The 26,424-nt window shown below is 40.9% G+C and overlaps 3 protein-coding genes across 4 annotated transcripts in view; 1 reads left to right on the top strand and 2 right to left on the bottom strand.

Annotated features, from left to right (window-relative positions):
- Positions 1-21,669, bottom strand: part of LOC134666654 (exportin-5) — a 34,008-nt gene extending 12,339 nt beyond the window's left edge. Inside the window, exons 1-9 of the mRNA XM_063523880.1 lie at positions 21,531-21,669; positions 21,348-21,414; positions 20,993-21,141; positions 20,646-20,802; positions 17,204-17,422; positions 16,644-16,814; positions 15,785-15,949; positions 15,378-15,506; positions 12,937-13,179 (exon numbers count right to left, since the gene is read on the bottom strand). Coding sequence (XP_063379950.1) covers positions 12,937-13,179; positions 15,378-15,506; positions 15,785-15,949; positions 16,644-16,814; positions 17,204-17,422; positions 20,646-20,802; positions 20,993-21,129 — 1,221 coding nt within the window. The 5' untranslated portion in view covers positions 21,130-21,141; positions 21,348-21,414; positions 21,531-21,669. The remainder of the gene's footprint in view (positions 1-12,936; positions 13,180-15,377; positions 15,507-15,784; positions 15,950-16,643; positions 16,815-17,203; positions 17,423-20,645; positions 20,803-20,992; positions 21,142-21,347; positions 21,415-21,530) is intronic.
- A 330-nt stretch (positions 21,670-21,999) lies between these two features.
- LOC134666642 (POC1 centriolar protein homolog A) lies at positions 22,000-25,711 on the top strand. Of its 2 annotated transcripts, none has more exons than XM_063523862.1 (7): positions 22,000-22,239; positions 22,306-22,524; positions 22,616-22,941; positions 23,158-23,242; positions 23,317-23,436; positions 24,065-24,133; positions 24,260-25,711. In XM_063523862.1, exons 1-7 carry the CDS (start codon positions 22,105-22,107, stop codon positions 24,851-24,853), a joined length of 1,548 nt encoding a protein of 515 aa, XP_063379932.1. In that variant the 5' UTR covers positions 22,000-22,104; the 3' UTR covers positions 24,854-25,711. The 2 variants fall into 2 exon arrangements, with proteins under 2 accessions (XP_063379932.1, XP_063379931.1); XM_063523861.1 differs by lacking the exon at positions 24,260-25,711 and adding an exon at positions 23,631-23,735 and having other exon boundaries at positions 23,910-24,186.
- A 128-nt stretch (positions 25,712-25,839) lies between these two features.
- LOC134666652 (copper transport protein ATOX1) lies at positions 25,840-26,370 on the bottom strand. Its single transcript, XM_063523878.1, has 2 exons — positions 26,220-26,370; positions 25,840-26,088 (listed from the first exon to the last, which is right to left on the bottom strand). The coding sequence occupies exons 1-2, from the start codon at positions 26,226-26,228 to the stop codon at positions 25,879-25,881; spliced, it is 219 nt and encodes a 72-aa protein (XP_063379948.1). The 5' UTR covers positions 26,229-26,370; the 3' UTR covers positions 25,840-25,878.
- Positions 26,371-26,424: the final 54 nt, after the last annotated feature.

Raw genomic sequence — 26,424 nt, 5'->3', positions numbered from 1 at the left:
CCTGACAGGCGTCAGCCGTCTAGGTAGGCACCCAGGGGCGTATTTACTCTAGGCAGGCGTGGCTCACTCCGCGATTTCGTCGCTTTGCTACAGGTAGCTAAAAGCAGGGCTTTAAATACCGTTAAAAAGTTGGTATCGTTACCACGAGGTGACAGATTTAACGTTAAGTTGTAACTAACGTTAGACCAGGTACCGTTAGTTATACTACTCTTTACCGGTAATAAAATGGTAACGTTAACAGCTGCTTATTACCCGTTTGATTAACTGATAGATGTCATCATCGTTGACAATCGAGCGAATATTCATTCACTCTCAAGCTCAAGCAGAGATGGGCATTTCGTAATTGATTCCTGATTCTACGATTACCCGAAATTACTTTGTAATCTGATCACTTGAATCAGGAATCATCTTTTCTAATATTACAATTACTACTAATTGGAATCAATGTCGATTCCTCACTACAGGAATGTATTAATTGATTCCTTTCAGATTACATTTCGTACTACTACTATCAAAAGTACATTTCGACTGTAAATATGTATAGATGTTGTTGATGTTGGCTTACTAGATATAAATGCACCTTATTTGAATCAGGTGTGCAGATTTCGAAAATGACCATTTTGGAGTCCAAGATGCCTGCCGTGCACTTTGACATAAAAGTTATCATGGGTGTCGTTTTATAGGTTTTAGGGAGTGCCGGTTTCGAAAATCATGACAGTTTTGGGATCCAAGATGTCTGCCGTGTGCTTTGACATAAAAGTCATCATGGGTGTCGTTTTATAGGTTTTAGAGAGTGATACGAAGCCGGTATGACCTTTTCACGGCTAGGCATGTATAGTGCTTTTCTCAAACATGCAATGAAATAATAATAATGTCCTTAAAATATTACTATAATAATGTCCTAATGTGATAGGTTCAGTGCGTGTGGTTCTGAAGAGGAACGAAAATTTTATTATTTTTGCGTGACGACGCACGGTTTAGGAGATCCAGCCCTATTTAAAGATTTTTCTTTAATTTTTTTTCTTCTTTTTATTCGTTTTTTTCTTTTCTTGTGTTTTTTAAATGTTATTAAGGGGTTTCCTGAAGGGGTTTTCCATTGTTTTTGCGCTACGACGTACGGTTTAGGATATTTTAGGAGATACACAGCATTATAAAGTATGTTTTTGTTTTTATTTTTCTTTTCTGTTTTTTTTTAAATATTATTTAGGGGTTTCTTACAGGGGAAAGAACATTTTATTATTTTTGCGCTACGACACACGGTTTAGGACATACAGACCTATAAATATTTTTTTGCTTTTGTTTTTTTTTTCTATTTTTGTGATTTTTAAATATTACTTAGGGGTTTCCGAAAGGGGAACGAAAATTTGATTATTTTTGCGCTACGACGTACGGTTTAAGAGATACAGCATTATAAAGTTTTTTTGTTATTTTTTTTATTTACGATGAGGGGTTTCATACAGAGAAACGAATATTTTATTATCTTTGCGCTACGACACACGGTTTAGGAGATACAGACTTATAAATATTTTTTTTGCTTCTTTTTCCTATGTTTGTGATTTAAAAATATTACTTAGAGGTTTCCGAAAGGCGAACGAATATTTTATTATTTTTGCGTTACGACGCACGGTTTAGGAGATACAGAATTACAGACCTATAAATATATTATTTCCTATTTTTGTGATTTTTAAATATTACTTACGAGTGTCTTAAAGGGGAACGAAAATTTGATTATTTTTGAGCTACGACGTACGGTTTAGGAGATACAGCGCTATTAATATATTTTTGCTTTTTTTCCTATTTTTGTGATTTTTAAATATTACTTAGGGGTTTTCTAAAGGGGGACGAAAATTTGAATATTTTTGCGCTACTTCGTACGGTTTAGGAGATACAGCATTATAAAGTTTTTTCGTTATTTTTTTTATTATCAAGTAGGGGTTTCTTACAGGGGAATGAACATATTATTATTTTTGCGTTACGACGCACGGTTTAGGAGATACATACCTATAAATATTTTTCTTGCTTGTTTTCTTTTTTTGTGTTTTTTAGATATTACTTTGGGGTTTCCTAAAGGGAAACAAAAACTTGTTTAGTTTTGCGCTAAAATAAAAAAAAAAAAAAATTATGCACCGTCGTGATTTGAACCCAGAATCATTGTCACTAGCTAAATTTTTTTCAAAACAGATGTAGTGGGTGCCACAAGCACATGACAATCAACGTCTGAAAATATCTGTTGGTTCTAAGTAGGGGTAGGGGGTAGGGGTACTTGCGAGTTCAAAAGCTGCCCCCTCCAAAATAACTAAAAAAATCCAATTCTTGTTTGTAAAACAGCACGGCTACTTCTTTTTTCAAACAAAAGGTATGCCGGGGAAAATACCGGTGTCAAAATTGCCACGACTATTTTATTGCATGTGCCGCCTGCAAACCATTATTATCTTAATCTACACGTGCATTTCCATGAACTTCGTACGAAATAAAAAAACCGGGCAAGTGCAAGTCGGACTCGCGCAAGAAGGGTTCCGGACCATAACGCAAAAAAAAAAACGGTCACCCATCCAAGTACTGACCACTCCCGACGTTGCTTAGCTTTGGTCAAAAATCACGTTTGTTGTATGGGAGCCCCATTTAAATCTTAATTTTTATCTGTTCTGTTTTTAGTATTTGTTGTTATAGCGGCAACAGAAATACATCATCTGTGAAAATTTTAACTGTCTAGCTATCACGGTTCGTGATATACAGCCTGGTGACAGACGGACGGACGGACGGACAGCGAAGTCTTAGTAATAGGGTCCCGTTTTACCCTTTGGGTACGGAACCCTAAAAAGCATCTAACTCATCTAAGTAATAAGCGGGAATGTGAGAAAAAACTATAGTCGGACCAAAAAAGTCTGCAGCGGATTTGACAGCCCACGCAGTGCAAGTGTCATTTGTATTTGTACGTCATAATTTCATAGAAGTTTGACGTTTGAAATAACACTTTCACAGCGTGGGCTATCAAATCCGCTGCCGGCTGATCTTGTTCTGACTTTAGTATCTTAATATATTCATTATAAACCTGGATACATGCTCATTATTGTATCTGGGGGCACGGCAGTCATTATACCTACGTATTAATAGTTATTTGTTTTACAAGGGGGCAAAGTTGTTGTTTAACCGCTCGTGCTAATATTGATACCCAAGCAAGCGAAAGATTCCAAAATTGAACCACGAGCGTAGCGAGCACGAGGGTTAAACAAAATTTGCCCCCGAATGAAACACAAAATTTTTCACCACACCAACCCGAAGCATATTTTAAATGTAAAATATCAAACAAAATCAACCCAAATCAAATCCAAATCAATGTTATTAAATATTTGTCATCCAAAATCATAATTTTAAAAGTCAAATTCTTCCAGCAAACATAAGAAACTAACTCAAACTTAGCATTTGATTACTTTGTCTCACATGTGAATAAAATGCAACTTTGCTATCAGTTTTCAAAGTGTAAAGTAAGACTTTCCGAGCTGATGTGGTGAAAAAATTAAAGATATCTTATTGATACGGTTTAACACCCCCTGGCACTGACTAAAATAACCGACTTGGTTTCACATTACATCTAAAAACTTTTTTGTAGTAGAAGAATTGCATTGCGAGACTTGCATCTTTTTACAATGTTTTTGATGGAATCATTTTTACAAACAAGCAATGACATCAATAAACAGTGTCTCATTTAATATAATCCGACTAAATTACATTTCAGTAACACCTCCATATTTCACAAAATAAATCAAGACATTATCCAACCTATATAATTTTGACGTATTTTATATCAAAGACGCCTGTACCTAATATAAACCGACCAAGTAACGAATTAGCTATACCATCATATTTAACAAACAAAATTATGACGTTTTGCAACCTCCTTATTTTGGCAAATATGTACATATATTCCGACACAGCCGGGTGGTATTCTATCTGTCCAATCTCGGTCCAATGTGTATTCGCGTCTCACATTTTGCATAATGAGAGAGGGAGACGCAATGCATATTAGACAAAGATCTTAAACAAGTAGAATACACCTCTTCCATTTGATAAACATAAATAATAATGACAAAAGACTACGAACTCTAACTACTAGAATTAAAGTTGAGTTTTACTAACGTACATAATTATCTTTAATGTATTTTGACTGATTTAAATTTGACAGAAGCCCTACCGTATTTATGGTCAATAAGGTCTAATGGCCTTAAAATTGTATATGAAATTACAAGCAAATATCAGCTTAATGAACCATAGTGTTAACGTTAGTTGGGTAACGTTAGTTTATAATGGGAATTGGGTAACGTTAAGAAGCCTTGCAATAAAAAGTAGATTTACCGGTAAAATTAACGGTAACTAGCTTAACGTTATAATAATGTTAAGTTACCAAGTATCGTTACCATTTACTACCGGTAATAAGGTATATTTATGATTTTAACGTTAAGTAACGTTACTTTATAATGTGAATTGGTAACGTTAACAAGCCCTGGCTAAAAGTACATCCGTTCCACCCCAATTTTGGGGAAAGCCTAAACCGCGCGCGGCGCTGTCGCCACCTAGCGGCCATATCTGTGCTGATCGTAACAGACGCGTTTTGTTAGAGAGTGAGTCTTCTGTACCTAGTACTATTATTTATTCTGTGCCCTAGGGCCAAGGGGGGCTATAGCGGGCGGCAGGCTACAAGGTGTGGCTGTAATAGCCGGAGCGCCGGGGTGGAAAGGGGCGATTCAGTAAACACAGTATACCGGTTGACAGATGTAATACCTTCCAGCTTCTACACTCTAATCCTCCTAATACTTGTTATACTAACATTATATATACTTATTCTACGTGATCGAAGAGGAAATCCCTTATCGAGTGGAGGCGCAAGATCTACATTAAATGTGCTGATCACTCAATATGCACAGACGTGCCAATATGAGTGTCTGCCTATCGCACCTCCCCTGAAAAGGTAGGGGGTTCCCTCCCCTGAAAAGAACACTATCGGTGATACAACTTTACTCTATTCTTATGTACTAAATAATCTGTATTATTTTTAATTACCTTTAAATTTGACCCTATCATTTATTTTATTTAATATGGTCCTAAATATAGGTCATTTACTTTATTGTAACATTCATTCTTAACTAATACTAAATCACCTATCTTAAAATTAACAATGTTTGACTTATAATGTAGTATTTTATATGTTACCTACATACTTTGATTTAAAAAACTATTTCTAACACAAACATTGCATTTCACAATTAATATTTCACATTCCAAAGTTATAATATACTTGTCTTACATCCTGCAGAATACAGAATACATTTTACAAGTCAGAATAAAATACAAATTATACAAGTGATAAAACAATTATAGTTCAATATAAAATAACAATAACAAACAATCATAATTTTCGTTTCACAGTGTTGGGTCTGCTTTATCCAAGTCCAAGTAATCTAAAAAAATGATTCGCAAAAGATGTTGTAGCTGTGATAGGTAGTTATAATTATAGAAATATTATCTCTCGACAAACGTCTACTGCTAAAATCCTGCTTATGATAATCTATACATCGTTTTGTATAATGTAGTTTTTCCAATAATACTCGTACTCCTAGATACCGTCAATCCGTTTAGTACTACCAGCATGTCCACTAGTTAGTAACAATAATATAAAAATTTTACCTTCCAATAAAATTATTATTATGTTTCCTATCCACATCGGATATCTTCATTGAGAGAGTAACGCGATCGTTGACCAATGATGCCGCTAGCGTCTATGTAGTCGCTCCGCCCCACGCCGTGACGTAGTTCCGCTTCCACTTCCTGCGAACCGTTGCTCGCTTCCCGCCACTCGCCACCGCCATGTCATTGTTGAGGAGAAGTACCGTCGGCATAAAAGTAGCCTAGTAGCCTGCCAGGAAGGCATTACTCAGATATCCGATGTGGATAGGAAACATAATAATAATTTTATTGGAAGGTAAAATTTTTATATTATGTGTTCCGTACTCCACATCGGATATCTTCATTGAGACCTGTTTATTATCTCCTGGTGGCGAGTTAGCGGGCGCGCAAGCGATAGGGCTACACCTACTGTCATAGAACTCAGAGAACGAATAAATATGTATACACCATATTGCAACCCATGAAATCACAGTGACTCGTTATAATGTGAATTACAGGAAATTGAGAATTGAAATTGTAATCTCAGGTTCGAATCTGACGTTAAACTGGTTTAACAGAATTCTCATTCGAAATCGCATCCGATCCGCAGAATCTCGGCGAGTCATGTTCCCAATTAACATAAGCGAAAATATCGCTAAGTGAATAGCTTTCCAGCCAATTTAGTTATTAAGTACATCGTGGATCAAAAGCAATCGTAGGCGAGGCCGGCTTGGATGAGACTGTGGCTGAAAGAAATAAGCGAAGTGTCCCCTAACATTTTGTGTAATTCTCGCAAGGTGACGTACCCAGACTACCTACTTATACTGGGTCTATACTTTATTCCGGAGCTTCTAAGAGTCCAGTCGGTAAGACACGTTATCTGGTTTAGAGCCGAATTTCGGACACAAAATAATAGCGTTAAAGTTATCTATGTAATTGCCCGGGCTACAGTGTAGTAGAGTAAGGTCATTGACCCTGCTGCCTGATGCTAACAGCAAAAGTGCGGTAGCTATTCTATCGTACTTCTTCTAACGTACCTAACGTTGTAGGGCTATTTAAATTAGGGCAAGTAGATGTCTCGCGTCCCAAGCTGGTGCTTTGGGAGGCGCTGGTCTCGCTATTAATGGCGTTGGAAGAAGGCATAGTGTCCGATAGTGGTTCATACACAGCACTTGTGAGAGGCTTATGAACGAGTATCGTTCTGAAAGCTAACATGGATAATAGAAATAGACGTCTGAGATAGCTCGCTACTTCACTGGATAGAGGTACCTGGCAGTTGATCTTATTTTTGATGCACCATAAAGACCGTTTCTACATTGTGGCCGTACATGCAGCCTAGACAAGGGGACGATCTAGGGGCTCCCGTTACTGTTTTCTATACAAACACAGTACCGGAATCGGGAATATCCGGTTCTTCCATATTAGTGAGACAGTGACAGTTGCGTTTCGTTCGCTACGTAGCGTTAGACCTTGGCATGTTATATGCATGCGCCAGTCACGCCAGTAGCGGACGTCACTCCTGATCCCGCCAGCTCGGTGTTGGAGCGTCCTATCTGACAGGAGCTACGCCTCATTCTTAAGGTCGTTGACTCGTAAGGGAGGGCGGTCTGACGTTGTGTTCACTAGGACCGCCAGTAAATTGCAAGCTTACCACAGCTGCTTTAAGACTCCTTATCACGCCGTCGCAGTACACAGACTAGGCTGGGAGGTGGAGACATCCATGCCAAGTCTCACAGGCAGCTGTCAAAGGTCGTGGTAGCAGTTCAATGAGTCTGTTAAGAAATACCGTGGCACAGTGCGAGGGCTCTCGAAAGCGGAGGCCGGCCAACAAGGCGCCTGTCAGGTGAAGACAGTCTCGGCGGCTGCTGGGCGCAGCTGCCACTCGGGCGCGCAGTGACTTCTTGATAAACCGTTGCCCTCGGGGGTTGTACCGACCTGGCAAGTAGCAAGCAACCAGCGCGACCTGTAGACGATCTGCTGGCATCAGCAGTTTTTGCGACAGCCGTAGTAACGGAAGGGATGTAGTGTCGCCGTCGTTTTATGTATACTGTACCGGTGCGGTTGTATGTTTACACTTCTGTCGTCAGCGCTGCAGATGCGGCCCGTTAACGGTTACTCTTCGCTGAAAGGGCCTTACCTCGTACATTGTCTACCAATATTGGAGATTGTAACGGACTGCTTGCATAAGATGAGGAAGAAAGTGGTGCGAGGCTTTCGGCAGCTCCGTGTTGCTGGGGACTGCGAAGGCTTCACCTTCCTCCATGAACTAAAGTTTGCGAATTTGAGACTGAACAGAAGGCATTGAGTCTCATTTCTGCGAGAAACTCTGCAGCAAGGCAGGCCTGTATGTCGCGAAAAAGAAAACTTTCAATCGGTGTGTTGTGCCGCGTGTCCCACGTGATGTCTAGGAGCGTGATGGTCTAATTCGCTTTATCCGAAGAGACACCCTATATCGAGTTAGTATAGGGCATCGAGTTAGTAGCATGCTTTTAAGGAAATCGAACTGATGAAATCAAGTCTAAAATCGATTTTGGCGCTTTGCGTAACAAAACTGTTTCGATAAAGTCGAATACAGACAGATGGAAACTGCTGGAGTCCTCCTGGCCCCTTTCTCTTAGCACCGGAAACTCAAGCTTGTTCAGGCGCAGCGGGTTTATTTGTCCCATTTTGTTTATTATGGCTTTTCGCACGAGTTCGTCTTTGTAAGACGGAACTTAAGCTAGAGAGCGCGAGCAAGCAGAGATAATTATGTGAAGTCTGCAGACCTTTTCGATGCCTTTCACCTCGGTTTCGAGCGGTCGCACAGGGCCTTGTCGCTAGCTGTTCTCCGGTTGGACCACTCCATGGCCTCGAGAAGTCGTAGGAGCTTCGAAGCGACACAGCGAAGTCGACCAGCACCTTTATGAAGCCCGGGAACACGACGTATTTTCCTCTGAGTATCGACATATCTTACCGCTTTCAACTCCGGGCAGTCGAGCCGCGCTAGGACGGGGCTCTTTACGACCTTGTCTGCCGTCGCCGGAGGATTCTTTAACCGAAACCAAGAGCTTAGCGGTCTGTTCGTGCTGTACCATACCATACCTATACCTGCACCATAGCTATAGGCGCCTGCGTACCTCAATGGAACCATGTGGACAGGACAAAACTGATACTGTGGCGCCCAGCGAGCAAGGGACGACATCGTCGTAGTTGCAGCATCGGTGGACAGCATCGGCGTGATTGTGGCAACCGCCGCCGCTCGGGAGGCGCCGGTGCGTGAAGCTAGGGGCGCCATCGTGGCGGCCGGCTGGGGGGGGGGGGGGGGGTGTTGCACCGGTGCCTGAGGCCGGGCGGCTCATGGCGGCCGCCACTGGTTCGGGAAGCGCTGGTGCGTGAGGCGAGGACCCATAGTGGCGGCCCGCTCTAGAGGCGTTGTCGCGTGAGGCGGGCGGCTCCATCGTGGCGGGGAGGCGCCGGTGCGTGCGGCGAGAGGCGCCATCGTGGCGGCCAGCTCGGGAGGCACCGGTGCATGAGGCGGTCGCCGTCTGGCTGGCTGGTCTGGGAGGCACTGCTGTGAGGCGAGAGGCGCCATCGTGGCGGCCAGCTCGAGAGGCGCCAGTGCGCAGGTGGTGGTGCCATCGTGGCGGGCGGCATCATCGTGGCGGGCAGCGCCATTGTGGCAGCCGCCGCCGCCGCGTCGATGCGTAATGCGAGAGGCGCCATCGTGGCGGCCAGCTCGGGGGGCAGGCGGTGTCATCGAGCGGGCGGCGCCATCATGGCGGCCACCGTCGCCAGGCTCAGGTGCGAGAGGCGCCGTCGTGGCGGCCAGCTCGACAGGCGCCGGTGCGCGTGACGGACGTTACCGGCACGGGAGGCGCCGATGGCTAGGCTCGTAGTTGCACGCATCATCACGGCGACGCTGTTGCCCTCGGCGGTGCCATCGTGGTGGCCACCACCGGCGCGTAGGTCACCAGCGACGTCATGACGGCCGGCAACCAACGCGGCGATCGTCGCTGTACTCGTAGCATTTCCACTGCTTACACGTAACTTACCTTCCTTCCGCTCGAGCAGTCGGGACGCAGAAGCGGTCCGCCTTCACCTTGGCGCGATCCACCCGCGATGCGCCCGCAGCTGCAGGAGCGGGCGTGTGACGTCTCGCAGAGCCACGCGGATCTCTCGGAGTCCCGCTGGACTGGAAGCGTCCGCACCGCAACTGCAGCAATAGGAGCGGGCGTGTAACGTCTCGCGGAGTCCCGCGGACTGGAGGCGTCCGCACCGCGACTGCAGCAACAGGAGCGGGCGTGTGACGCCTCTCGGAGTCCCGCGGACTGGAGGTGTCCGCACCGCGACTGCAGCAACAGGAGCGGGCGTGTGACGTCTCTCGGAGTCCCGCGGACTGGAAGCGTCCGCACCGCGACTGCAGCAACAGGAGCGGGCGTGTGACGTCTCTCGGAGTCCCGCGGACTGGAGGCGTCCGCACCGCGACTGCAGCAACAGGAGCGGGCGTGTGACGTCTCTCGGAGTCCCGCGGACTGGAGGCGTCCGCACCGCGACTGCAGCAACAGGAGCGGGCGTGTGACGTCTCTCCGAGTCCTGCGGACTGGAGGCGTCCACCGTGGCCCGCAGCGTCGCGGTGTCTCGGAGTCACCTTGGACGACAGCAGAAGACGCGGCGCGCGCGGGCGGGGGCGGGGGCGGGCCCGCGCCCCCGCGCCGGGGGACGGGGCGCCCCGGTCGCGCCGCAACTAACAACACGAGGTACTCCCAGGCTACTGCCTGAGAACCCTCCGCGAGTGACGAAGTAGCTTCTGAACGCCAATAAAATTAGAATATCTTAAACTGGCTCACCGGATGGTTCGAGACAATCCAAACCTCCTTATCAGCGAAGCGCGGCGCCCGAAAGCAGCGCGCGCAGGCCGTCCGCCGCCGCGCCGCCCGGGCGCCGCCGCCGCCGCCGCAGGCACGATGACCGCACGTTCCCTCTCCGATGCGGAGCGACTTGTTACCACTTGTTAACAAAAACCACTGACGCACTTCCTACTTCGATCTCGAAAATGCGAGTTAACGGTAACGATTTTAGCAGCATGGAATGTGAAAATTAATTTAGCAAGAAAAAAGTGGGTAGAATCGAAAAGCACCGTTCGATGACTTCGATCGCGAGACCGCCAAAAGACTAATAGTGGCGATCTCTGCCATATCTCACTATTTAATCGACCGAGCTTTGGATCGGAAATGTTAAAGCACCATGCTGCAAAAATATACGCAAAAAATATTTGCGGACCATCGGTCAAGACGGTCGACGAAACAATGTCATGGCGGTGGCGAGTGGCGGGAAGCGAGCAACGGTTCGCAGGAAGTGGAAGCGGAACTACGTCACGGCGTGGGGCGGAGCGACTACATAGACGCTAGCGGCATCATTGGTCAACGATCGCGTTACTCTCTCAATGAAGATATCCGATGTGGAGTACGGAACACATAATAATCCTTTAGTACAACTTCAATCATTTCCCGATCGGTAATTTTCGTTAACAACGAAATAATTCATACATAACCTAGGTAACTCATCTTGTCCCGCGCGAAAGACCTTACTTAGTTCACCTCGTAACATACTTTTTTTTAGCTCATTTTTAATATATAACACTACTATATTTAACCTTTTCCACAATGAGCCATAACCCTAATGTCTGCATTGGGACCTTCCCATAACATAATCAAGTCTCGTAACGATACGTCTTAGCGTGCCTTCGTTCATGGAGAATCTTGATTCATATAAATTGTAGAGCTTATGTACACAACAACATCAGTATCATTTTTACCGGTTCGCTATTACGCATCTTCCATCAATCTCGTCATTATTTACTCGCGCAAATTATTAATTCTGTATCTTCCTGTGTCCTATTTATGATATCTACTACTCTAGGCTGGCCAAGCTTTAAAGACGTAGTACCAGAGTGTCGTGTCCAGTTTATTTGTTTAAGTATAATCCGTTAGAATCCTAAACTAGCAACTCTTAACTCATATCTGATAAATTCCTTATTTGAACAAGTTACCACTACGTGATTACTAGTATTATAAGACCACATATTTACATAATCTTCGTTAGACACGAAAAAAAACAAATTACTTACGTTTGTCATCTAAGTCACGTGCTGAATAACATTGACATTACACTATCCATCTGACCTACAGCAACTGTTTGATTTCTGCCTACTCGCGAAAATACACCCGTCCTCGACCTTGCTGACTCGCACTAATAGTACCGCGATTATAGTTTGAGTGTGCAAAAATAAATTCGTTACAATCATTTTTAGAATGCAAAGAAAGAGACATCTTTAAATAAAAATCGTTAATTATCCGACCATACTATTACCCTGAATCTCCAAGAGTAAATACTCAAATCTTTCTACCGTTTTAAACGCGACTTTTTAAAATCCACAGCTGCAACTTCTTTAGAACAATCTTTAACTAATAAATTCACTTATCTCCTGTCATTAACTTATTCCTACTTTAAAACACGTAATACTTCTAATAAATCCTTAAAGTTAACTAAGTAGAAAAATAATACACACAGATAAAAAAAAAATACAAAACAAGCAAAAATACCCTTCAAAATTTCCACCTCGCTCGACGCGACGCTCCCAGCACCCGCCAGCAATGCGTAACCAGACGCGCAGCCGACGATATATACATTTGGACCTCCGTCAAATCCAAACCCGCCGAAGCCAATGAAGCGATGTTGATACTGGCCGTGGTCACTATGATGACCTCATTCTTCGGTTCCTGATCACCCATTTTGGTACTGTTGATTACCAATTAATAAGACAAATCACTGGGTAAGTTCGACGCCACCGCCTCGTCCTCAAAGTCCTCTTCACTGTCGTCGTCCATGATGATCTTATACTCGCAGTATCCTCACGCAGAGTCCTCACGTGTCACGGTCGCCATGTAATAGCCGGAGCGCCGGGGTGGAAAGGGGCGATTCAGTAAACACAGTATACCGGTTGACAGATGTAATACCTTCCAGCTTCTACACTCTAATCCTCCTAATACTTGTTATACTAACATTATATATACTTATTCTACGTGATCGAAGAGGAAATCCCTTATCGAGTGGAGGCGCAAGATCTACATTAAATGTGCTGATCACTCAATATGCACAGACGTGCCAATATGAGTGTCTGCCTATCGCATGGCAAAACAGGGATTTTTCCTTATATGAGACACATTAATATCACTTAATGGGGCTACGAATCTAACTATCCCGGGGCTCCAAATATTTAAAATACGCATATGCTACCTTGAGCAGCTTGGGCGCGGCGGCGTGCAGCCAGCGCGGCACGACGGCGGCGACGGCGGGCAGCTTGCTGGCGTGCTCGTGCCGGAACACGCACAGCCACACGCTGCTGACGGCGTGCGTGAGCGTCAGCGACGGGTGCGACGTCAGCAGCAGCATGCTCTCCAGCAGCACCGGCATCCAGAACTCCACGCCCGTCGCGTAGCTCCACAGCGACGTTAGCTGCTGACCTAACCCCGCTACCACCTGCACAATTAGGTTTACTTATTATACATGGTGTACTTTCGTTTCGGCCAAATACATTTCGCCAAATTTCACTTCCCAACAAACTTATCGCAATAGTTTCATTTCCCAAAGGAACCTTTAGCAAAGTTACACTTCGCATATAATTTATTTGGTCAAATTATCATTTGGCATGATTTTACTTTGTCAAATGTTATTAGGACAAAAACTTATTTAGCAAACGTTTTTTATTGTCTAATATTATATTCCAAAAAGATGTTTGGTCAAAATTGTCACTTCGCAAATTTGACAAATAGGCATCTCCAAATAGACCTCGTCGGCGATGGCGGGATAACTTAGACTCCTTTTTGAGAGACTGGCCAGATGCAGCTCAAAATCGGGAAGAATGGAAGAAGAGGGGGGAGGCCTTTGCCCAGCAGTGGGACACAATGGGCTCGTAATAATAATAGGCATCTCTATTTAAATTTGTACTTTTTGTTATGTTAATATAGGTACAGTCAAGGAATTTAAATTCCGACCCATTTCGTACTTTGTCACAGTGACAATCAATATGAAAGCCGCTAGAGACCTCATACGGTTGTCACTGTGACAAAGTACGAAATGGGTCGGAATTTAAATTCCTTGACTGTACGTTAAATTCTATGTAATTTGGGTGGGTTGGGTTAGGTTTGAACTGCGATCCTCACAAAACGGAACCGCTATCAGAAAAGTGGGTTAGGTTAGGTTAGAACTGTGACCCTCACAGAATCGAAATGCTATTAGAAAAGTGGGTTAGGTTAGGTTAGAACTGCGATCCTTACAGAAACGAAATACTATGTACTAGAAATGGGTCATCGAAGTGGAATAATTAATTTAATAGAATAACGAGATGTTAAAAAATTTGCTTGACATTTTAAACTAAAATGTGGTTTAAATATTGGTGGTTTTTTACTATTTTTGGGTTATAATGATTACTTTGGTGTTATTTGCTTTAATAGAATAGCAAGATGTAACAAATTTGGTTGTCATTTTACATTAAAATGGAGTTTTAATTTTAGTGATCATTTACTCCATATTTTTGGCAGTAAGAATGTTTTTTTTTTTGACGTTACATTTTACTATGTATATGTAATGATCAGTTAAATACTAGACAAATAAAATTCTGCAGCCTCCACTTTATTGGTATGTAAATTGTATGCCATGCAATATTTTGGGACATGTAAGTTATGCTTAATGATACATTTGACTAAATAATATTTGGTAAAATGAAACTTGTCCAAGTCATTATTTGCTAAACAATAACTTGCCAAAAAAGACTATTGCTAACTGAAAATTTGCGATAAGTTGTTTTGCCAAACATTTTTTTGGGAAATGATAATTTGGGAAACATAGTTTGGGATGTGATACTTTGGGAAACGATTTTGGCCCATTCGTTAGTAAACCATTATACATACATAGATAGTGGTGGAATTTTATAACGAAGTTGTAATTTGTATCTATATAGGTATAAACAAAAAAAAAACCGGGCAAGTGCGAGTAGACTCGCGCACGAAGGGTTCCGTACCATAATTAAAAAAAAAAAACAAAAAAAAGCAAAAAAAAACGGTCACCCATCCAAGTACTGACCACTCCCGACGTTGCTTAACTTTGGTCAAAAATCACGTTTGTTGTATGGGAGCCCCAATTAAATCTTTATTTCATTCTGTCTTTACTATTTGTTGTTATAGCGGCAACAGAAATACATCATCTGTGAAAATTTCAACTGTCTAGCTATCACGGTTCGTGAGATACAGCCTGGTGACAGACAGACGGACGGACGGACGGACGGACGGACGGACGGACGGACAGCGAAGTCTTAGTAATAGGGTCCCGTTTTACCCTTTGGGTACGGAACCCTAATTATATCCTTCAAGAAAAACTGAAAGTTTGTTCTGTGCTGGAGTAATGGTAGTCATTATAAACAAATAAGCCAGTGGATCTTAAAGTTTAGGTAATACGAGACCATCTGACTGAATTTTTATTTTATTTGGAAGTAAAAACCTGTGACGACAAAGTCAGGGGGGAAACACGTACATACATATAACAGTATGTAAGTGTTTCCAGGAACCACCAGTGTCCACAGGTTAAGAACTACAAAATTAAGCTAACAAATCTTTTTTCTTTGTATGTCCTCCAATACATAACTCCTCAAAAGGCTAAAAGTTAATGTTAAACCCACCAACCTGAGAGAGCTTCTTTAGGAACAAGTAGTTTTTCTCGTCGGCGACGTTGACGCTGGCCACCGCGGCGCGGTGTATGCACGAGATCGCGTCTTCGCTGAACAGAATCATCAGCGGCTTGCGCTCCTTAGTCTGCAATTGACACATTATAAGATAGGGCTTGGATGTACTAAACCGGCGGTAAACTAACACATAAACGGAACATTAGGTATAATTTCCTTTTATTTCAATTCGCCGTTTAAATAGGCAACCCTAGCATTGTGCCGGTACGCGTGGTGCGGGAGCGGCACGCTGAAGGTCACTCCATTGTATCTTTGTGTAGGTATAAAAACGGTAGGTATTTGCGTTTTCTTTGAGAGATAAGTATCTGTTCGTAAGAACTATTATATAATCTGTGGTTACACACTCACCGATCCTTTCCTGTTGACCACCTGCAGCAGGCACTCGGCGGCAGGCAGCTGGAAGGCCTCGTCCTGCAGCAGGACGCACAGGATCTGCAGCAGGCGCCCGTTGTTCATCACCACGTGGTTGGTCGACACCCACTCCACGAAGCCCGTCAGCGTCAGCAGGACCACCTGGCGACGTAGCACCAAAGGCACAGAATAAATAATTGTACTACCGTAAAGAAACTTTCTACAAATACGAAGTTTGACAGCGGTTCAGGCTCGAATCATGCAGTCCCTTCCTAATATATGACATTATGCCTTTCGGCTATTTAGGCTTGTTAAAATTCAGGGTATTTATTATCTTGGTTGTACACGCAAAGGGACTTCAAGTTGTGCCAACCCTAATAATTGCTCGGAGCAATGCTGAGCCGAAAGGAGGCGAGTTTGCCCGAAGGGAGGAATTTCGCACCCCTGCCAAAGGGTTTATTGAAGCATTTATCATCACCATACGTCATCAAACGGCAGACAGGCAAACATGAACGCGAAGAACGGCCATTTTTAGATTTGTTATAGTTTAGTTTTAATCATAAGGTTAAGGGGCCTAATAACTAAACTTTAAAAAGCCAAGTTTATGCATATTTATCCAATATACAAATGCCTGAAGTGCTTAATTTAGTGCAAGAAAGTGATTTCCCTCCTAAAGTCTAGGATGTGAGGCTTTGCAAGGATAGCATGTATATTTAATTTTATTTCAGATAAATTATACCAAATTTTTATAGACACGGACGGATTCACTTCACATTGGACTTTTCATACCGTTAGCTTTGACAACCAAATTAGCTTGAACCCTAAATGGATCATCAATTGAAGTCTGTGACCTTACCTGCACAACCCTGCCGTTGCTGGCGGCAGCGTTGGCGTCGCCTTTGGCGGTGTGTTCTCTGAACTCTTGCACGTGTAACTCTATCAGCCGCATGAAAAACGCGAAGATCTCGGCCATGTTGCTCGTCAGCGCCTGGTAGATGTCCTTACGCCGTTGGTGCTGCTCGAGCGTCTGTTAACATGAACCAGAAGGTCTACTAGTGACCCTACTTGGCGACACAAGCCCAATAATTCAGCAATAGCAGCTAAAGTCATTTTGGTTATAAATACATATATAACAATACAAAAATAGCGCCATCTAATGCAAAATATCTGCAGCACTATGTATGACTTACTACAGTTATATTAATACCAGTTTGAGGGAAACTCACTAGATGGCATTTAAATCAGAAAACAATGACATTGTCCGTCACACATTACGTCACGCAAGCGTTACACTGTGTCAGTTCACGCTACGCCACTGAGAACCTCTAATGTAGTCACTACCTGCTCCAGCTGTATTAATACGACCTGTACTATCTAGGATCAGCACAAGCAGTGTGGTCCACAAGAGCCACTCACCTGCAACGTGGCCACGTCCTCCACCAGCCGCAGGAACACGTGCAGCACGATCTGCGTGTGCGCGTGGCCGCGCGCGCACGCGTCGCTCAGCTCGGCGAGCAACGTCGGCCATTGCTGCGGCCACTCGCGCTTGATCATCTCCACGATGACCCGCGCGAGCGCGTCGTTCAGGTGCCCCGGCTCCCAGCCGCCAATGTAAAGCAATTTCATGGCATTTTCCTGTAACACAAATGTGTGAGTTTTTAAATAGTTCAAGCAATGTTCACCTATAAACTGGGGCAAATAATGTGATTTTTAAAACAGGTAAATGACTTCAATTAAAATAGGTTTATGTCATTTTACAATGTATGCATTAGCTAAACTTTATTGTCATAATGTGACCCTGCTGGGCTGGCTAGGATCCATATTTCCTATCCCTATTATATAGCAAAAATAGCAAAATTATATGGCTGTATATGCAGGGTAATGATAAACAATTGAAAATACTCCTAGCGAGGACCGATTGACCCTCACCAAAAAGCATTAAATAAAAAAAAAAAACAATTGAAAATAAATAAAAATTAGACATGTTTTTAGAATATTTTTTTATCAACCAACTTTAACCGGGTCTCTATTGTTTCCCAAATAGTTTTAAGTCATAATGTATTGTTTGTCCGAATTTTCGTTAGTCATAATTGGTTTTTCTCAAAAACGCGTAACTTTTCAGGATTGCCATAAAACAAACCTAACCTAACCTAACCCATCTATAGAATAACCTTACAAAAATCCTGAAAAGTTAACGGTTTCAGTTTTATGACTAACGATAATATGACAATCAATACATTATGACTTAAAACTTTATGGGAAACAAAGGGACCCCACTTTAACCTCTAAAGGTTTTTGTTAAACTCTGCCCTTGCAAATATAATCTAGTTTCCGTGTGACCTTTTACATGGCACTTGCTAGTTCTTAAAATGGGTAAAATTTCAATATAAATGCAAAAAAATGAGTTATTTTTGCTATTAAGTTAACTTCCTTAACACCATTTGCACCATTTCACTAACCCGGGGTTAACCAGTTAAACTGTTAACCTGGTGTCAAATTGTACTGGTAACCATGGTAACTCGAGGTTTAACCGGTTAACCCCGGATTAGTGCGGAATAGCGCAAGTTGCCCTTAGAGACAAGTAGTATTAATAAAATAATTTGCAAGAAAAAGTTTAACTTGAACTGAATTCGTTGTTTGAGCAGTTGTGTGTCACCTAAATGAGAGAATATAACATAGTAAAAACGAATGCCCCACATAATCGTTACAACACAAAAGTATGTCAGGGTTATCACATAAAAGCAGATTTAGTTTTTGCAGTAAAACTGTTGTAGAATTTTTGTTTCATTATTTCAATATTTTAATGCTACATTTATTAAACATAAAAATTTGTGAGTTTAGTTGAAAAATGTACCAGTGTTAGTGATTTTAAATATTTACTTGTGTGTTATCAATAATACTGATACCAAACTATTTCACTCAAAAAAATGTGACCTCACCTTGGAGTAAATAGATATCTATGAACTAAATCTTGGAAGGAAGGACTAGCGTTGCCTCTTTCATGCTAGAAAAATGTCTAGGTCTACTCTTGGATCATTATTCCAAGTCAGGTTTCTTAGACTTAGTCATATGTCATTGCGCTCTCATGCGTCATGCTCTAGACGTGCGCGCCGGTCGAAAAAAATCGGGCGGCGGCGCGCCACGAAAAAATCCACGGCGGCGGCGTAACGCCGGCGGCGTGGGATTTTCAACTTTTCAATATACGTATAATGAGAAACCAAGATTTACTCTTAAATCAACACGGGAAAAATCTCAAAAAGACTGTGTTACGTCGTTTTTTTTGGTTTATTGTAGAAATATCATGAAAAAAACATTATTTCAGTATGTTGGACGTTGCCAGGATCGGTGTAAATAAAAAGATACGCCGCGTAATGAAAAGACGTCCAGTATTTTGGACGTTGCTGAGTATAGACTACCTGAGACCACCTACTTTACGTGCATAAGGTTTTATTTAGTCCAATTCATGTTTTTACAATAAATATAGAATAATTGCATTTTTTAATTAGAAATACACTTACTGATAATGCCAACTTATGTAATGAATTGAAGTAAACCTATTATTTTTATATTTTTGGAATAACTTTATATCTCGTATGTGGTAACATTTTACCAGTCATTGACGTCATTTATTTAACATTAAATCAAACAGCGGGTGGGTTATCCTAGGAAGCAATAACATCTAAGCAATGGTTTTTACAATAATGCATGCACTTATCAAAATTTTCCTAACAAATTTCTCAAATGAAATCGGGTATGTCTCTTGATGAAAACAAATCCACACACAAACAGGAAACAAACAAGCACACACACACCACATCCACAGGGAAAAAATCGATAAAAATATTTTTTTATCTATTTGGTTCATTACGTAATACAGCAAGTAATGACTTTTTAAAATGTTTTATACACCTAACATACCAGAAAATTTAATAATTTTACTCTTCGCATACCTGGCAACGTCTAACATATTGGACTTAGCAAAAGTGCCGTGTTGTCAATTACAACGGGCAAAATACTGGACATTACACTTTTTACACTTGTTTTACCCATAAACAAAAAACATTTTTATGTAAATCATATTGCCACGTAATAAACAGACCAGTTAGTAACCTATTACACGTTTTATTTTAACGCTGCTTAATACTGTCATATAAAAAAAATAATGAAATATGGGTAAAATGTCAGTCTGTCGGATGCTTCCTTGCAAGTTCTGCGTTCTGTAGGAGTTTGTCAAAAAGATTATGTTTATGTTCACACTGGTTCCCAATATTTTCTTATATACTCATACTTAAAAATAACATATCATTCAAAGGGACAAACATATCATTCAATCATTCGAGGAAAGTAACGCTTTAATATTTGGTGCAGAATTTTTTTTCTTGGGATGTCCATTATACTTGGACTTTATCGATTTAAGGGTTAAAATAAATCAAGCAATGAATGTAAATAAAAACGGAACAGTCGGAATGCTAAAGCTAGGCACGTCGCACGCGCTTTATGACCATTGATTTTAAATTTGTACTCTTGCGGACTTTGTCTCGGCGCGAATTTTAAACTATCGGCGGCGGCGGCGGCGCGCTGACTCCTTATGGCGGCGGCGCGCCGCGGCGGCGCGCACGTCTATCATGCTCTAGTTTTCGTCCACTTTACGGATTAGCAAGTAACATATTTCGTTTCTAATTTGCTATTCGCGAACTATCCTTTTTATGTCAGCTGACATAAAGGATTGTAGCAAGTCCAAGTTTGTGCAGCAATGTAGGTTTATAGTCAAATTTTATCAAGTGGACAAAAACTAGTGCAATGACCCAACATCCAACTGGATGGCAATTCCATACCATATGTACAATATTCTAGATACCTTTATAAATATCTTCTCAGCTTGTGTGATCTGTGTCCAACGGTACTTCACTGTGTGCTCCATTAGTTGCAGACCAAAGTGTTTGACAACCGCAGAATACTGTCCACTCGCCAGCAATAGGCCAGCTTGAGCACACCATGGTGAGCTCTCTTTAAAGCTGCAAATAACAAAAATGATTACGAATTTTCAATATTAATTAGACAAACGCACCTATACATCTACTTGTCAATGATTACTGGGTACAGGCAGAATCAGTTGTCACAACTGCCTGCCTGCTTACAGTATAATAAATAAATAAATATAAAAGTTACAATAGCTAGTGAAATACCTTTTGACAATTGACATACCTTTCGCAAGCATTATAGGCCTGGTTGCGGGCCTCATGGGAGACTGTCGGGTTGAGAGTGAGCTCTACGGCACGGCTGAGCTCGTCGGCGATGAGCGCCACCTCGCCGCCTACCTCCCCCATCCCACCGACGTTCATTGAGCTCCGATTCTGGACACAACAGTCACAAAACATTTAAGAATCATCTGTGTATTTTTTCATATTTACCTCTAAGCTAGTTTAATAATCTGCCAAGCTTGAAATAACGAAGATTAGACTATCACCCGCGCTTAATTGCAAGGGTTTATTATATAAATAAGTTTCTATATTGAAATAAATAAAACAAATAGTATAAAACAACTTTTTTTTTAGATTACCTGCTCGCCAATATTCTATCTCCATAGAACAATGTTCTTTTTATTCCATTACATGCGTATCACGACACTGAAAAAATATTGCCCATATACACTAGTGTTATTGCAAATTAAAATTTGACACCTGCCCGGTGTGCTCTTAAATACATGCAATAATGCATTTTTCAAATTGGTGGGCAAACTTACACATAATAGAGGATGCGAAGTGAAGCTAGATTTGTTTTGGTGAATAAGTAGTAATAAATGATTAGATTTACGACAAAAATACACCAAATAAATTTAAAAACAAAAGTAACACCTCATGTGGAGAATTTTCAGATTTACAATGTTCCATAGACAAAACTATTGTATTTTTCGTACACCCAACTTGCCAGTACTATATTCGAAAAAAAATATGAAAAAAAAGACAAAACCCGTACCCGTAAGTATATATAGTTTGTTAAACATCTTTATCAGTAGAAAAAGTCACAAAATTCAAATTTTCTATGGGACGATAAAATAAAGTTCCAAGCCTACATTTTTTGCGGCCATTTTCTACTGAAGAAAAAGGCTTGCCAGACTATATGGTGCAGCACTAGTTGAGAAAAACGTGAGAAAAACAAGTAAAACAAGTTTGTCGATGGGTTTTGTTGTGTTTTTTGTGCTGTCAGTTCAATTTGAATTTAATTTAAATTGGGCACGAATTGGAAATAGATGGTGCCAATTTTTAATTTTCTTATCCTACAAACTGCTAAAACGTGTATCGTGAAATCTCGTAGCAATGGAAGAGGAATCTACACTCGCAGAACCATCATTGGACAAACAATTAAAGGGACATAAAAATGCTATCACTTCGCTCTATTACAACGTAAATGAGCATCAAATAGCAACAGGATCTTTAGACAACAGTATTCTAGTAAGTAAAAAATGATAGTATCTCTTATTTCTCCGAATCAGTAGCTAATCTTTGGCCGAATTTCAGTTATGGCAGCTACATGGCTGTATGAAGAGTTACCGGTTCCAAGGGCACTCGGAAGCCGTGATGGACGTGACGTTCTCACCTTCAGGCAAGCACATGGCGTCGGCGTCTCGCGACAAGACCGTGCGGCTGTGGGTTCCAACCGTAACGGGCAGCACCGGCGTCTTCAAGGCGCATTCGCAGACCGTGCGGTCAGTGCAGTTCACACCCGATGAGTCAAAGGTGCGTTAGAGTGCAGTGGCATGAGTAATGAGTATGGCATAAATATTTACAGTTAAATACCTACTTTACATCAATTTAAAAATGTCTACAGATCTTAACAGCATCAGATGACAAAATAATCAAGCTGTGGTCCAGTGATAAATACAAGTTCATATCATCTTTTGTTGGTCACAAGAACTGGGTCCGTTGTGCCCGGATTTCAAATGATGGCTGCATTATTGCCTCCTGTTCTGATGACAAGACAACAATGCTCTGGGACCCAGAGTCTGGAAAAGAGGTTCACACTTACAAAGATCAGAAAGGTTTCGGAATGTGCTTAGCATGGCACCCATCTGGTTGCTATATTGCTGTGGGAACAAGCCAGGGCAATGTCAAACTGTATGATATTAGAACTCATAATCTTGTACAGTATTACAGGTAAATTTGTTTTGATTGATTATTTATGTATTCAATGTATGAGCATACCTACTCAAGAAAAATAGCCCCATTGCCCCATTCTGGAAAATAATCCTGTCTTAAAATTTCATCTCATTAGCAACATGTCCCTTTGCTAATTATCTCTTTTTTTTAATTCTATGATTTTGATAGCATAATCCACAATCATGTAATTTTGATTTACTGTATGTGTTTCAGTATACATTGTGATGCAGTCACACAATTATCGTTTCATCCGAGTGGCAGCTACATCCTCACAGCTAGCAAAGATGGAAAAATGAAGGTAAGAAATGTGCAGATAATGATTTTGATGATTTAAAAAATAAAAGTGTCTTATCCAATTCTATTTTATTCCAGATTTTGGATTTGCTTGAGGGTCATCCTTTATTTACCCTGACTGGGCACACTGGTGCAGTTAATGCAGTTAATTTTTCTCCCAGTGGAGACACATTTGCATCAGCTGGTGAAGACAAACAGGTTGGCATGAGTTCTACCTAAGAGACCGAGCTTCATGCATGTTGCTGTAGGCTGTAGCAGTATTTTTGTGCTACCTATGTAGTTAAAATGATCCATAGACTTGTGGGACACAGATGTTCAAATGCAATTATCACTAATGATCAAATGAATACAATGCAACCATATGAAAAATTACTTGTAATTTATTATTGCAGGTCCTCCTATGGAATACCAATTTTACAGAAGTTTCAAATGATGTGAAAGAAAACTTAGGATCACAGAGAGCTAAATCTTCAACTTCAGTAAAAGGAAAAAAACAGGTTGTGAAAAAGCCATTCCGAGTAGCTTGATAGTACCTCCATTAGTTTAGTAAAAATAGAAACATAGTAGATGTATATACATAGAACATGAATATTATATAATATGCATGTAGAGACAGAGTATGTTTGTATATTAAAATAAGCTCACTAAAACAAAACTGTCTTTATATGCAGGACTGGTCAATGTCTGCTGTTTCCTCAGAGTACTCTATAGCCATTCAGAAACTAGAGTTCAGAGATAATTGTAACTATATTAGTCATATTAAACATTCTTAATCATGATAGTATAATAAAAAAAAAACTAATATATTCAATCATATGCATATCAGGGGACCAAGATTTGGTACCTATGTTATCATAGCAGCAAGTATCCCGAAACATCTTTTGTCCACTTTGACCCACCTGAAAGCATCGGTTGCGGCTCAAATGACTGTCGGAGACCAAATGTGACACGGCAGAGTACCTCAACTAGACAGAGTACCGCAACTAGCCGGGGAAGTGCAGCTGGATGGTTTACCAGAAGGTCTAGTCCTTCTAGCAGTGCAAGATCAGCTATATTTAGTGGACTACTCGATGCAAACAACACTATACCACGTCTAGTGGACGCTGAAGCTTCCTGCAGTTCTAATTTTCGAAACATGACAAAGTCTGAGCTACATTCAACATTCAATTCAGACGAGTGTGAAAGTGTCGGCACGGTAGGCGATATGAGTCATATACCTCGCGTGCCACCTTCTCGTACCACTTTCACCATGCCTTGCATTCCTGGCAATAATACTTGTGGAGTTCATACTTCAGAGGAAGATTTGTTTGGCATGGTTAAGTTGAAAGAAAATGATGTCTGTTATACAAGTGGAACTATAGAATGGGTCGGTAGAAAAAGGAGCTTCCCAATCAACAGTGGATTCAAACTTTTGAATGATACTTTCGGACATGAACCTCTTGTAAAGAAAGTAAAGTCAGATGCAACTTTTAATATAAATAGTAGTCACATGAAGGGCTGTGACTGTGCTGATGTCCTGCCTACTATGAATGCAATTGTGGACCATTTGAATGCTCTCCATGAGGCAGTGGACCTAGTGGACCTAAGAGTGAACACTCTTGAAAATGGTTTATAGCAGTAGTTTATAGTAGTTATCTTCAAGTTATTAAAAGTACATAAACTTATGTTTAGATTGTTTTCTTTTGGTGGATGGTAGAAAAACAAATAGTATATAGGGGTATATTAAAAAAATATATTTCTTAAAATACTGTAAAAAAAATTAAACAAATAGTATTATATCATATGTCTCAAATATCTTTGTCACGAGGAAATATCTGAACTAACAGTAGTACATATTTACATCCAAATAAAATTCATAATTAAAATATGGGCACTTTTACATTTTTTGTTATTTGAAAATTATGCATTTCCGATTTGTCACTAATTTGTCTTAACCTTTCGCTTCCCTTTTTAAAAAAACTTTTTAATTCCTAACTTTTTAACTCTATGTTTATATCCTATTATTACAAAATTAAATTGATTAGGATGAAAATTTAAATACTAGTTATTTAATTTTGTTTCCTTAATAACTGTAATATTGAATCTGTTCTATAAAATGGTTACAATGCACTTGATGAGCATTGAAAATAAGTTTTTACAAAAAAAATTGTAATGACCTTTTTCATTTTTAGGGTTCTGTACCTCAAAAGGAAAAAAAACGGAACCCTTATAGGATCACTCGTGCGTCTGTCACAGCCTATTTTCTCGGAAACTACTGGACCAATTAAGTTGAAATTTGGTACACATATGTAAATTAGTGACCCAAATACATAGGTTCGAAGTTATTTAAAAAAATAGCCAAAAAATGACCATTCCCCCCTTTATCTTGGAAACTACTGGGTCTAAAATTTTGAAAAAAAATATTCTAAATAGTTCTTTACCTATAGATGACAGAAAAACCTATTAGAAATGTGCAGTCAAGCGTGAGTCGGACTTATGTCTGGAACCCTAGACACGCAAGTCTTACTCGCACTTGGCCGGTTTTTTATCAAGTGTAATAAAATGTAAGAAACAAGTATTTAGGAGCCAGTCCCCTCTTGCCCCTGGTTTAACAAATAACTCATCTAGGCAGTTGTGTTTTATGGTTCTGATTATTTGCAGTTACTGTGTTCCAACATATGTAGTCTTTTTGCCCGTTTTTTTAATGACTTCTAGTAGCTGATCTGCACTAAGGGTTGAGGTTACAGAAACCTTCTGTTCTGGTAAGCTAATGGCCACAGTGTCTACCCCTTGGCCCTTGAGCCTGTTGAGGACTCTCTCCACTGCTCCAGAGCAGCCTTCGCAAGTCATTTCTACGTTGAATATATGAGTCTGTAACAAAAAAAGGATTATTCTTATAACAGCATCATACACTACTTTTTTATTCCAGGAATAATTCGGATGACAAAGCAAAAGAACAAAGCGTGTATAAATTACAATAAATATTAAATTGATAACATTACCGACGACATTGTATTTTGCTTCCAATTTATAGAGCTTGAATCTTTACACTGTTCGATTTTATGGTGAGATTATACTTGGAAAATTTGGAATAATTAGGATAATATTTTATCAGAGTTGTTGAAGGAATTGAACTATTATGAACGTCAACGTCATCACAGAGAAAATAGATTATCACAATCAGTTATCTGTCAAAAGGCTATTCAC

Source organism: Cydia fagiglandana, chromosome 8 (genome assembly GCF_963556715.1).
Source record: "Cydia fagiglandana chromosome 8, ilCydFagi1.1, whole genome shotgun sequence".
In the NCBI taxonomy this organism is placed as follows: Eukaryota; Metazoa; Arthropoda; class Insecta; order Lepidoptera; family Tortricidae; genus Cydia; species Cydia fagiglandana.
The sequence above is the reverse complement of the archived record's forward strand: the minus strand, read 5'-3'. Positions and strand labels throughout refer to the sequence as shown.

Bases quoted from the DNA above. Each gene is read 5' to 3' on its own strand.
- LOC134666642 (XM_063523862.1), top strand. From the start codon at position 22,105: ATGGAAGAGGAATCTACACTCGCAGAACCATCATTGGACAAACAATTA. The intron at 22,942-23,157 runs GTAAATTTGTTT...TATGTGTTTCAG, and splicing joins AATCTTGTACAGTATTACAG to TATACATTGTGATGCAGTCA. The intron at 24,134-24,259 runs CCACCTGAAAGC...TTTACCAGAAGG, and splicing joins CATCTTTTGTCCACTTTGAC to TCTAGTCCTTCTAGCAGTGC.